The following is a 14,132-nucleotide window of genomic DNA, read 5'->3' as shown; positions in this document are numbered from 1 at the left end:
ACCATTGTTAACCTCGGGACGTGATGGGGTAGAGTGGTTAGCTCTACGCCCGGCCGCCTTTGCCCCCAGGAATTAACCTGGTACTCATTTTTGGTGTAGGCTGAGTGAACCTCAGGGCCATATGCACCTCCGGAAGTGGAAATCTCGTTTCTTAAATTTTACGACTTCCTAACGGGGATTCAAACCCACGTCCTTCCGGGCGAGCCGAGCACGTCTTTACCGCCTCGGCCAGGCAGCCCCTAAAGCTAAAAAAGTAATGCATAAATGAAAGATCAAGACCTTTCACATCTTGATTATATGCCTAATTTCAGTCTTTAAATAATAACCTGTTAAATAATTCTTCATTCATTTATCCAGAATTGCTTTAGCAACTTTGAAGTTAATATTTTAGTAACACTTGCTTTCTAGATGTATTTATTTATCCATTTCCGTATATGCATTTCAACTGTTATTTGAATTTAGCGCGAATTTCCAGGTCATGCCACTAGGAGCGCCACTTGCGAATTGACTCCCATTTTAAGATGGGTAAATCCGGAAGTGTCGGTCTCTAATGTATTTGATAATACTTGACGTTATACGACTAATTCTTTGTTAGAAGGGCCCACTGAAATACTTCTCTTCAAGACAAACGGCCTTTAATTATTGAAATCGCTCTTTTCATGCCTATTTACCTGTCATCTACAGAACCTTCCTACAACTATCTACTCGTTGTGAATGACTTCCATCGCCATCTAATAATTAGGACTGGTACTACCTGAAGCTAGCTACAGATTGGTACCCTACTTATTCTCTTTGATTGGAACCATTTCTCTTACATGATCCTTGATTGGAACCAACGAGCTGCTCGTTGATTGGAACCATAGCCCCATTTTGACTGCCTATGGTGGCGTTCGATTTCGGTATCTTCCGAATGCAAGCTTATAGCCCATGACATGGTCGGTCCGTACCACGCAAGTTAACTTGATCGGTCCATCCATTCAAGACCAACTACAACCAAATACAGTAGAGACTGTATTTGCTACAACCTAATTGATTGTAGTTGGTCTTGACCTATTTCTCGCTATACACTATAGGCCTAGTTCGGCTTATTTCGTAATTATTGTCGGTGCTATTAGACTTGAACAGTACAGTACAGTTATAGTATTTTGATGAATAGCTTATGATTCATTTATTCATTGTTCCGCTAAATTAGCACTTATGACGAAAGAGGAAACTTATTTGGACATAATCAGACATAATAGCCAAGACTTTTGACACTACCTCATTGCCTTACTAAGGGTGAATGTCATCCCGTAGTGTGCTTTTGTATACCGATAAACCGTACGGTAACAATGGCAATAATGATTTTCAGACACTTTTGCAATTGGGATGCCCTTTTAACCTTGAGTTTGTACGGTTTTCTTACTATAGGCGATTGGTTTCACGGTCGAAATATTGACTTAACCTTAAAGGCTCTGGTGGATAATGTAACGCATTGTGTTATAGGACTAATCACATGGGTTATTGCCATACTTGGTTCGGAAAGGATAGGTATTTCTCATTGTTTTGAAGTGTTACTTTGTGGTATTTTCTCGTCCATGATAGACGTAGATCATTTTATTGCTGCGGGATCTCTGAAGCTGAAGGTAAATTTGAGGTTATAGAACTATTTTTAAAATTCAGGTTTATTGGAAGGAGTGCAATAATATTTGTGATCATATTGTTGTTTCTTCATTTCTATAAATTATATGACAACTTGCTTAACATAATAATAGCACTTTAATGTCATGCTAGACATATTTTCCACGCTAAAACTGTATTGTGGCAAACTGATGGAATTACTCAAATTTGAATATTTTTGTGAAGTATTAATGCACGAGCTTAGCACTCGCTAGTGTGTATGGTGTATCAAGCAGAAAACGTTCATGACACCAGTGATGCATCTAGCAAGGAATCGTAGTCCTGTGTGGGACTCGGGCTTCTGAATGACTTCCCTCCAGTATTTCCTGACCTAAGCAACTGCCCACCAACTATTCATTCTATGCCTTTTCACAAATATTTTGTAACTTGGAGATGCATTCAGCCTGGGCATATCAGTCTTATGCCAACACTTTAAGTTTCGTTTTGGTGTTATTAGTCATCCCACTTTCATGTTATATTAGCTTCATAGTCCGTATTGATAGATCAAGTACTGTACTGTACACAAGTATGAAGGAAGAGTTCTCCACCTAATACATACATAACTTTCATGGTTAAGAAGTTATTTTAAAGAATGTACCCATTGTATCTCTTAGCAATGTCTACTCCCTTATCTCTTCTTTTTCCTTGTTGATTTTGTTGACTCGTTAAAATATTCCAAGATATTCCTTAATTCATAATTTGCTGTTTTGATTGATGCTTACAAGGCCTAGAATAATAGACATTTAGGTTTTTGACATGTGAAATGGCGTAAACTGCAGGAAAACTTAGCCTGTTATGAAAACCTTGCTCTCCTTCCTTAGAAGTAAATTGCTACTGACCAGGACTGTTCTATAGACTATCATTTGTGTATAATATATGTTTATTCATGTAAAGTAGTGGTACTGTTCTTTATAACAAATATAGGTTTCTGTTTATTTAGTTTTATTCTCTTTTTTTCCTGTAGACATTTACAATAGGTATCATTTCTGCATTAATATGCAATCATCCAGTATTATCAGAGTCTATGTAAAAAGCCATGGAATAAAACTGGGAAATGGTGTGCCCTTTATTTGAATATCTGCATTTATGATGACTGTTTCAAATGCCATAGTCTGCAGTTAGGGTTCTTGTAGTTGTGGCCTAGTTTATGAACCACAGCAAATACAGTCTTGACCACAGGCAATGGCTGAATGGCCTAGTAAGTGATCCTGAGAGCCGGGATACCAGTTGCTTTGAATAGAAGTGGGCAACTAGGATATGTGCAGACTTGTGGCCCTTCTTGTGTTCATTTGGCTAGGGCTATGAGTAAGGTCAGCACCCTTCATTAGAGAAATGTACTGCCCTATCTTAGACCAGGGCTGGACAAATTCCACGCAGTCAGTTACCATGATGATGGATAAAACTATGTAAGTACCTAAAATTGGTGAATGAATGAAAGATCTCCTTTTCTCAAGAAGCTCATCTGCATTGTTGCAGTAATGTTAATGTCAACAGCATCATTTGAAGAGAGGTTTTAGCACTATTAATCTATTCAAAAATAAGTTGAGATCTTCACTGCACACCCATAACATGAATCGCCTAACGATAAATGGTCCAAACGTAGAAGATTTTGAACAAACAAAATCAGCAGAGCACTGGTATTTTCAAACAAAGGGATATTGACATGTTAGGAGGAGGGACTGAGAAGGAAGCAGTAGTGAAGGCTGAAGGTGATGAGATGTCGCTAGTTAATAGCCCTGCTATAGAGGTAAGCAAGTGAATTTATTTTTCATGCCTAGCTTCTAAGGAACTTTGCTGGTGCCTAGATCTCTTTCTGATTTGTCCAGTCCTGTCTTAGACCTATGGGAGTAATATAGGCCTAGTTCCACTTCAGATTGACAGGCTAGTGACTTCTTTGAAACAACAAAATGGAATTCAGCAGGGGCTATTATCACTGGGGTTTATGAAAGAGAGTGGAACTAATTTATATTCTGGGAGGGGTACATGATGAATAAAAGACAGGAGGTAAAAGGTACTAAAAAGGGAAGGGCAGAGTGTTGTGTAGGAATATCTCTCAGCATTCAGTCTGCAAGGCTCTGTAAATTTACTAAATGCCTCTTATTTGTAACAAGCTGTGTGGCCTCATTTAGTTTATCTTGAAATCATTAGAAACCATGTCTAACCATTTGTCTTGGTCTCCTTCTATGGCCAGATCCATTCTCAATCATTCGCCTCATTCAACCCCACCACTGAAGCTGATTTATGTTTGCCACATCGTCCATGAAGTTCATTCTTAACTTAGCCTTTCTCTCTTCAGTTTCAACTATTCTCTTGTCATTGTTCCCACCTATTTGTACCAGTGATCATCCTCACAACTTTCATGTCTGTTACTTCTAACTTACAAGTATGATAACTTCAGTCCACCCTGCTTTCACTCATATACAGCAAAGTTGGTATGAAAACAGACCAGTGTAAAGATAGTTTCGTCTGGGAGCAGACTTCTTTCTTATAGAATACTGTTGATCGCAACTATGAGCTCACTACTGTAGCTTTGCTGCACCTTGATTCAATCTCGCTTACCATACTTATTTCCCAGAATACACATCCTAAATACTTGAAATGATCTACCTGTTCCACTTTTGTGTTCCCAACCTGCCATTCAATTCTCTTAGGTTTCTCCCCTACCGACATCACCTTAATCTTTGGAAGTGCTAATTTTGATTGTGGTAAAGAAGCCGACCATCGCCAATTCACTTCTGGGCATTGTTAAATGCTATCTCTATATATATATACTTTTATATTACAGTGTAGGTGCTCACTAAGGAAGGATGTTTTGATATTCCTTCGATAAGGGGGTGTGAATTTTAAAAATGAGTATATCTATATCTCAAAAATTTTACAGTTTACAGACATAAAATATGGTATTTGGAATATCCTTTAAAATAGAGAAACATACTTTCTTTGTGTTTGAAGAATCCCATTAAGGGGGTGAAAAAATAGTGGAAAAGGGATTGAATACCTTTTATGAGGATACTTATATCTCAAAAAACAAAAATGTTGCAGACATAAAAATTGGTATTTAGAATCTCCTTTGAAAATAAAGAAATACATATTTTTTTGTTTTAAGGAACCAGTTAAATAATGGGGGTTGAATAGGAGTGACAAAGGAGGTAAATTTTAAAAAAAACTATATCTAGAGTATAATATTCGAAAGTGTAACATGTTACAGACATGAAAATTGGTATTTTGAATTTCTTGTAAAAGTAAAGAAGCACAGGTAATTTGTTTTCGGAAAATCCTCTTAAGGGGAACTGAAAAAGGGAGTGAATTTTTAAAATGAGCATAATATCTACAGTATATTTCAAAACTTAACATGTTACAGACATGAAAACTGGTATTTTTAAACTCTTTCAAAAATAAACATGTACTTTTTGTCTTCAGAAAAACCACTTGGGGGGGGGTATATAAAGGACCAAAAAGGGGGGGTTGAATTCTTTTTATTAGGATACTGATATCTTAAAAACTGGAGATGTTACAAACGTGAAAATTTGTATTTGGCGTCTCCTTTAAAAGTTAAAAAAGAAAAAAAAAATGGAAAATCCACTTATGGGCGGGGGTGGGGTGAAAGAATTGAAAAATTAGTTGAATTCTTTGTTTGAGGATGCTTATATCTCAAAAAGTAAAAATGTTGCAGATGTGAAAATTGGTATTTGGAATCTCCTTTAAAAATAAACTCGTATTATTTTGTTTTTGGAAAATCCACTTAAGGGGCTTAAAGGAATTGAAAAATTAGTTGAATTATTTGTATGAGGATACTCAAATCTAAAAAACTGAAGATGTTACAGACATGAAAATTGGTATTTGGAATCTCCTTTAGAAATAAATAAACATGTATTTTTTGGGGGAAATCAACTTGGGAGGAAAGGGGTGAAAAACGAGTTGAATTATTTTTATGAGGATACATATATCTCAAAAAGGGAAGATGTTACAGTCGTGATAATTGGTATTTAGAAGCTCATTTATAAATAAAGAAAGACACTTTTTTTTTTTTGTTTTTGGGAAGTTCACTTATGGGGTGAAAGGAAGTGAAAGAAATTGAATTCTTTTTATGGGGATACTTAGATCTCAAAAACTGAAGGTTACGGACGTGAAAATTGGTATTTTGAATCTCCTTTAAAATAAAGAAACATGTATTTTGTTTTCGGAAAATCCACTTGGGGGGGGGGGGGGGGTGAAAGATTTGAAAAATTAGTTGAATTGTTTGTATAAGCGGACCCTGCACCAATGCGGGACTAAATGCTAGGAAAGAAGAAGAGTTGAATTACTTGTTTGAGGATACTTTAATCTAAATAAAAAACTAAAGGTTATAGACGTGAAAATTGGTATTTGTAATCTCCTTTAAAAATAAACGTATTTTTGGAGAAAAATTAACTTAGAGGGAGGGGTGGAAGGTGGAGTAGAATTATTTTTATGAGGTACTTATATCTCAGAAAACTAAATTTGTTACAGACGTGAAAATTGGTATTTGGAATCTCCTTTAAAAATGAAGGAACACTTAATTTTTTGTTTTTGGAATATCCACTAAGGTGTAGTTGGGGGAAGGACTGATAAAGGTTTTGAATTATTTTAATGGGGATATTTGTATCTCAAAAATTGAAGCTGTTAGAGACGTGGAAATAGGTATCTGGAATCTTCTTTAAAAATAAAGACGTGGACTGTCTCTTGAAAGAAGACTGTTTCTCACATGTAAAGTTCTACGTCACATGGTCATCTTAGCCCCAAAGGCAATACCATAAACGTGGTTTAAACGAGTTTCTGGGGTAAATGAAGCTCAATTTTTTTGGTGAGTTTTGTACTTTAGGAATTTTCAGATAATGTCTTAGTACAGTACCGAGGAATGATTACTTTTATCAAATTACAAAATCCATGCGAGCGAAGCCACAGGTAACTGCTAGTCTATATACAGAGTGTCCCAAAAAAGCACCAACAACGCTTGGTATATTGTGCGCGAAGGCAAACAGATCCATTTTCAAGAAGAAACCCATATCCAGAAACGCATGGCTTGGACGTTGTAGCGCATCGAAGTGTGAAGAGAGTGCGTTCCGCATGTCGTCAATAAATCCAACATTAGTAACACATCAGGCTCATTACAAACAGGGTTCAAATTGTGTACCTCCTACATCGTTGCAGAGCCTACATTGGCAGTGATGAGCCTCATACACATGACCCAATACGTGCGGTTGTCTTTGAGAAATTTCAATCACTCTGTGGACTCGAACAATAAGGTCCTTCGCTGACATTACAGGAGTGTCATACACCCTACTCTTCATACTACCTGTATGGAACTGTCCGGCTTCTCATAATTGTCTCTCGATGGCCACGGACGTGGAATGGTGAGGGGTACGTCTGTTTGGAAAATGTTCCACATACAATCTTGAAGCAGTTCTACCAGTGCAATCCACTTTGTCGAATGCAAGCACCGTGCCGTTCGTTTCCACAGGTGTGAACTGGTACGTGTTGCACTGCTGTTAACAAGGTTACTGCACTGGCAGATTACAGTATACAAGTAACGCAGTAGGATGCGCATCAAGGACTGTGTAGTGGAATGTAGCGCATGCGCAAGGAATGTTATTAGGCTGAGATCGTCCATCTGCAGTACACAGATGGCTAAAGAGTTGCGTACCTTCCGTATTAAGACACCAAATCAGAACAAATTGTCACAACCGTTCTCAGACTACGATGCTCTCCATTGTCCAAACTGTGCATTTCCGGACAGGGGCTCCTTCTTGAAAACCGATCAGTCCGCCATCCCCCACAACATACCAAGCCTTGTCAGTGTTCTTTGGGTATACCCTGTATATATAAAATTAACATTTCCTGACCAACCGACTTTCTTTTTCTTTCTTTCTTTCTTTCACCATTGCCAAGCCAAAAACTACTGGGCATAAAGAAATGAAATTTTGGCAATACGTTTATAATACAGTGTTGATAGGAGGGCAAAAAGGGGGTTGAAGCTTTTAACCGAGTATATCTATACAAAGGGCACTAAGAAAGTTTTGCAATACACAAAAATGGTTGGCTGGACACCCCTGTTATGGTGAGGGATGAAAAGAGGGGTGAAAACCAGTCTAGAAGACAGCAAGGCGCGACCTTCACACCAGTTGTTACCAAACAGTGGGATTGAAAGCAAGTTAAGATGTCAGTGTGGTCTAAAGGTGAATATCGCGCAATTATCCCCTACAGTTTTGCTCGTGGATTAACGGTTGACCAGTGCCTGGAGGAAATGACTCTTGTGCTGGGGAAAGACTGTCCACATCGGACAACAATTTTCCGCTGGTACAAAGAGTTCCAGAGGGAAAATTTTGGTGTTGAGGACGATCATCGTTCTGGGCGACCGTCTGAATCAGTGACTGAGGAAAACATTGAAGCTGTGAGGAAAATGTTGCAGCAAAAGAGGCGGTTGACATATTGGCAGGTAGAAGAGACCCTCCACATTCCTGCACCAGCTATTCAAGCTATTCATTCAATTCTACAAGACCATCTCCATGTTAGAGAGGTTTGTTACCTTTGGGTGCTCCATTCACTTTCAGAGGAACAAAGGGCATATCAAGTGAAATGGTGCCGAAAAATGCTAAAAGAGTTTGAAAGTGGGACTTTGCATAACGTCAATAGCATCGTTACAGGTGACGAAACTTGGCTTTATTACTATGATGTCCCAACAAAATCCCAGAACAAGGTGTGGCTGTTTGAAGATGAGGGTACTCCGGTGACTGTGTGAAAGTCAAGGTCAGTGAAGAAAAGGATGATTGCAGTATTCTTCACTAAACTTGGCATCCTGATCGGGTTGTGCTAGAAACACAAAGGACAGTTACTGCAAAGTGGTACCGTGAGACTAGTCTGCCTAAGGTCATCCAGGCTCTCAAGCAGCTCCGTCGAAGGTCATGGCTCAACACTTGGCTCTTGCATTATGACAATGCTCCAGCACATCGTGCTAATGTAACAATGGATTTTCTTGCCAGATCAGGGTTGACTGTACTTGATCACTCTCCATACAGTCCTGATCTTGCCCCATTTGACTTCGCACTCTTCCCAGAAGTGAAGATGAAGCTGAAAGGGCGACGTTTTGCATCAGACGAGGAGCTTCTGGCAGCATGGAATCAAGAGTGTGAAAATGTAACCGAAGAAAAGTGGCAAAGTTGGTTCAGTGACTGGTTTTGACTGGTGTATTGAGCGTGGTGGAAATTATTTTGAAAAAGTCTAAAGCGTTCACTCACATTGCAAAACGTTCCTAGCGCCCTTTGTATCTAAAAAAATTAACAGTTTGCAGATATAAAAATTGGTATTTGGAATCTCCTTTAAAAATAAAGAGACATTTTTTTGTTTTCATAAAATACGCTTAAGAGGTGAAAAGAAGTGGGAAAAAGGGTGAAATTTTAAAATGAGTGTATCTCAAAAACTTAACATGTTACAGATGTGAATATTGGTATTTGGAATCTCCTTTAAAAGTAAACAAACAGGTATTCTTTTTCTTTTTTGGAAAATCCACTGGGAGGGGGGAGGGGGAGTAAAGGAAGTGAAGAAGGGGTTGATTTCTATTTGATGAGGTTACTTACATCTCAAAAGCTGAAGATTACAGACACTAAAATTGGTATTTGGAATCTCTTTTAAAAATAATGAAACATATTTTTATTTGTTTTTGGAAAATCCACTTGTGAAGGGGGTGTAAAAATTGTGTATTTTTTTTTTTTTTTGAAAGTGCACTTAAGGGGGATGAAAAGAAGTGAAGAAAAAGTTGAATTCTTTTTATGAGGATACCTATACTCCAAAACTGAAGATATTACGGTCGTGAAAATTGGTCTTTGGAATCTCCTTTAAAAATAAAGAAATGTTTTTTTTTTTTTGGAAAATCCAGTTAGGTGGTGGAGTAAGAAAACTGATAAACGGGTTGAATTCTTTTTATGAGGATACTTATATTGCAAAAACTGAATTTTTTATAGATGTAGAATTTGGTATTTGGAATCTTCTTTAAAAATAAAGAAACACATATATTTTTGTTTCTGGAAAATCCACTTAGTGGGGAGGGGATAAAGAAAGGGTTGAATTCTTTTTTATGAGCATACTTATATCTCAAAAACTGAAGATGTTTTGAAAATTGGTATTTGGAATCTCCTTTTAAAAAACAATATTTATTTGTTGTTTTCAGATAATACACTTGTGAGGGGTTATTTATTTATTTATTTATTTATTTATTTATTTATTTATTTATTTATTTATTTATTTATTTTTTTTTTTTTTGCTAGTTGCTTTACGTCGCACCGACTCAGATAGGTCTTATGGCAACGGTGGGACAGGGAAGGGCTAGGAGTGGGAAGGAAGCGGCCGTGGTCTTAATTAAGGTACAGCCCCAGCATTTGCCTGGTGTGAAAATGGGAAACCACGGAAAACCATTTTCAGGGCTGCCGACAGTGGGGTTCGAACCTACTATCTCCCGAATACTGGATACTGGCCGCACTTAAGCGACTGCAGCTATCGAGCTCGGTGGGTTATTTATTATTTATCGTTTTGTTTACAATCACATCACAATAAAAGTATTTTTAAAAAAACTGTTTATACGTCTGAAACACATTAAGTGACAATGGCAGATTGGATCTCGTATATAACACCATTTTGAGTAGCCACTAGGAAGTCGGCTGGATCTCCTGAGAAGGCTGTTAGAGAGCATTCTTGGATAATATGCTGAACAGTTTGTCTTTCAGCACCACAACTACACTTGGAAGATGGAATTTTCTTCCATATATAAAGGAAGTCTGCACATCTGCCACAGTTAGTTCTGATTCGTTTTAGAGTACACCAAATTTTTCTGGCAAGCTCAAACCCTGGTGGCTTAGATGTGATGCATGGCATAGTTTGCTGTTCCTTTGTTGCCGAGGTTTTTCATAATTGCTTCCAGCTGTCATTCATGTCGAAATTACTTTCAGCAAGCTTCCTTGCAGTATTCAGTGGACGGTGGTGAGAGCGAAGTGTTTTCCTGTTAATAACAGGAAGGTCAAGATGTACAGAAAGAGAAAAATTGTTGCATATATTATTGTACACCTTGATAAGTCCTTGTTCTCTTCTAACGGATGGAGGTGGTACGTGACTTAATGACGGCAGCCAGTGTGTTGGAGTACATCTGATTGTCCCTGATACTAAACGCATGGTTTGGTTAAGCTGAGTATCAATAAGCTTAACATGAGAGCTGTTTATCCAGATTGGTGCACAATATTCAGTCACAGGATAAACCAGTCCAAGAGCAGAAATCCGAAGTGTAGAAGCTGTTGACCCCCACATAGTGCCACACAGTTTCTGCAGGATATTATTTCTGGTTCTGAGCATGGCGACAATTCTGGTAAGATGTTCTTTGAACCTTAGAGTCCTATTTAGAATGACTCCTAGAAATTTGGGATATTTGGTATGTGTGTGTAATCTGCTATCAAAGTGGACTTTCAGTTCTCTATTCGCTTGTTTATTGGTGAGATGGAATGAAGCAACTACTGTCTTTGCTGCACTTGGCTTGTAACCTCCCGTCACGAAAGTATCACCCCAGTCATCTGCATACCCAAACTTCCTAGACGTAGTCTCTGGGATATCTGCTATATATAAACAGGGAGCCAGCACAGAACCTTGTGGGAGACCATTATTAAGATTCCTCAGTGAGGGGTGAAAGAAGTGAAGGAAGAGTCGAGTTCTTTTTTATGACAGGGTGTCTACTGACACTGGAAATACTGGAAGTACTGGAATTTAATATAAGTACTGGAAATATACTGGAATTTTGAACCGTATACTGGAAAAATATTCTTGAAAAGTAATACTTCTATAGTACAGTAGTAACAGCACAGTTACTAGAATAATAACTTGTGATTTTCTCTAATAACCCGGCACTGGGTTGTGACACCCTCATCGCCCAGCATCTCTCTTGGTGTTGTAGACAGTCGCTAACTTCCCCTAACTTCCTTAAATTCTGTTGCTCCCTTAAATTCTGTTGCTCAGAAGAGTACAATGGATATGCAGTGTTCTCCCCAGAAATTTTTGTCAGCTGGGTGGTAGGAATAAGTAACTGGGTGGGGAATGCTTATGTAAACGCTCCATGGAACGTTGTCTTTTGCGGCAAACCATTCGTCAAGCCATTTTCCAATTTCCTCGAAATTGTTGAAGTGGTGTCCTGCGAGCGCATGCCCCATTGATGGGAAGAGTTAATAGTCAGATGGCACCACATCGGGGGGGGGGTTACGGCAGGTGCGGAAGAATGTCCATCCAAGTGATTTCAATGTACTCCCCTCAGTTTATTAACAATAATATTAAGACAGGTAAATACAAGGTGTAGGGCCTATGCATAAGTTTTTGACAGTTTTTGTGGTAAGAAAACAGGTCATTTTCAAGGAAAATTCATTTTATTATTATTCAAAACATTGGCCATCAGCTTCTACACACTTCGCCCATCTTTCAGGTAAGTTATGAATACTATGCCAGAAAAACTGCTTGTCTTTTGTGGCAAACCATTCGTTGAGCCATTTTCCAACTTTCTTGACATTGCTGAAGTGCTGTCTTGCGAGCGCATGCCCCATTGATGCGAAGAGTTGATAGTCAGATGGCACCACGTCGGTGGGGATGGGGGATACGGCAGGTACAGAAGAATGTCCGTCCAAGAGATTTCAAGGTGTCTTTCACTGGTTTTGCTGTGTGAGACGGCGTATTGTCGTGTAACAAAATCACTTTGCTATGCCTTCTGGCCCATTCTGGTCATCTTTCGATCAACGCGTGATTTAAATTAATCATTTGTTGGCGATAGCGTTTTGCATTAATGGTTTTGCCGGGCTTCAAGAGTTCATAATACACAATACCGCTCTTGTCCCACCAGACACAGAGTATGGTCTTTCACATTTAAATCACCACGTTTAAATTGTCAAAACCATGTCCGACATGTTTTAATTGATAGAACGTTTTCACCATATGTTCCTACCATCAAACGATGACTTTGCACAGCATTTTCCTTTTAATTAAATAAGAAAAGCAATGCATGCCGCAAATGTTCTTTTTCAGGCACAAACATCAACATGATGACTGAACAATACAACACAGACGCTAGTGTTTGTTGGACTTAGCTTGTGTGTGTTGGTAGGTTAATGTCAAACCAAATTAAAATAAGTGAATTAAATCCACCTTTTCAATACAAATTAAATAGTGTTTATTTAATAAACATTTATTGGGACTAGTTTCGACCTATTTCAAGGTCATCTTCAGCCATATCACGTGTAGGACAACATATTTGAAACACAGTTGTTTTAAAGATGGTCTTAAAACATAGAAGTTTGACACTATGAAAAAAATGTTTTTAGAATTTCCTTAAAACACTTTCTTCACTTAGCTGTGTTCACATATATCCCCTCAGCTAAATGAACAAAAGTGTCAAACTTCCATGTTTTAAGGCCATCTTTTAAACAACTGTGTTTCAAATACGTTGTCCTACACGCGATATGGCTGAAGATGACCTTTAAATAGGTCGAAACTAGTCCCATTAAATGTTTATTTAATAAACACTGTTTAATTTGTATAGAAAAGGTGGATTTAACTCATTTATTGTAATTTGGTTTAATCAAAGTTCAATACGGACCCATAAAATGAAATTTCATTTCTCTAGGTTAATGTCAAACAAATTGACGTATCTGTCAAATTCATACACTGCGTACTGCACGACGGTGACATCTCTTAGTGAAACGAGAAAAGACTTATGCATACACCTGGTATTAACTGAAAAATTGAACTATTTTAGTGTTATTATCACGAACAAGACATAACTTCTAGTATTCTACTGTTCGTTCATAATCATGTAATGCCGGGACTTAGCACACGGTTGCTGTGGAGTGCCATACAGGATTGTGATGACATGCGGTATCGAGTGCTCGCATGCAATTCCACGCTAATCCTGACACCTCTCGTGCATGACATTACGTGATAATCAAACTAAACATTTAAACTCTGATGTAATCGATGCAATTATGCTAACATTAATGAAGATTTATCATTTAAATAAACAGTTTTATTTATATGCACTTTAATTTGAAGCATCCAGTGATTTACAACTTCTTCTTCTTCTTCTTCTTCTTCTTCTTCTTCTTCTTCTTCTTCTTCTTCTTCTTCTTCTTCTTCTTCTTCTTCTTCTAATGGTTTTCCCACACCTGTAGGGTTGCGGGTGTGAACTGTGTTGCACATGAGGATTTGCCCCTGTTTTACGGCCGGATGCCCTTCCTGACGCCAACCTTATATGGAAGGATGTAATCACTATTGCATGTTTCTGTAATGGTTGGTAGTGTAGTATGTTGTCTGAATATGAAGAGTAAAGTGTTGGAACAAACACAAACACCCGGTTCCCGAGCCGGAAGAATTAATCAAACACGATTAAAAATCCTGACCCAGCCGGCAATCAAACTGGGGACTCTCTGAATCGAAGGCCTCAA

At 38.1% G+C, this 14,132-nt stretch overlaps 1 protein-coding gene across 1 annotated transcript in view; it reads left to right on the top strand.

The window, feature by feature from the left end:
* Window positions 1–1,039: 1,039 nt before the first annotated feature.
* The window catches only part of LOC136866427 (uncharacterized), a 102,534-nt gene continuing 89,441 nt past the window's right edge, over window positions 1,040–14,132 (top strand). Inside the window, exon 1 of the mRNA XM_067143352.2 lies at window positions 1,040–1,625. Coding sequence (XP_066999453.2) covers window positions 1,332–1,625 — 294 coding nt within the window. The 5' untranslated portion in view covers window positions 1,040–1,331. The remainder of the gene's footprint in view (window positions 1,626–14,132) is intronic.

The sequence above is a fragment of the Anabrus simplex genome, chromosome 3 (assembly GCF_040414725.1).
Source record: "Anabrus simplex isolate iqAnaSimp1 chromosome 3, ASM4041472v1, whole genome shotgun sequence".
Taxonomy (NCBI): domain Eukaryota; kingdom Metazoa; phylum Arthropoda; class Insecta; order Orthoptera; family Tettigoniidae; genus Anabrus; species Anabrus simplex.
This window is presented reverse-complemented; position numbering and strand designations above follow the sequence as displayed.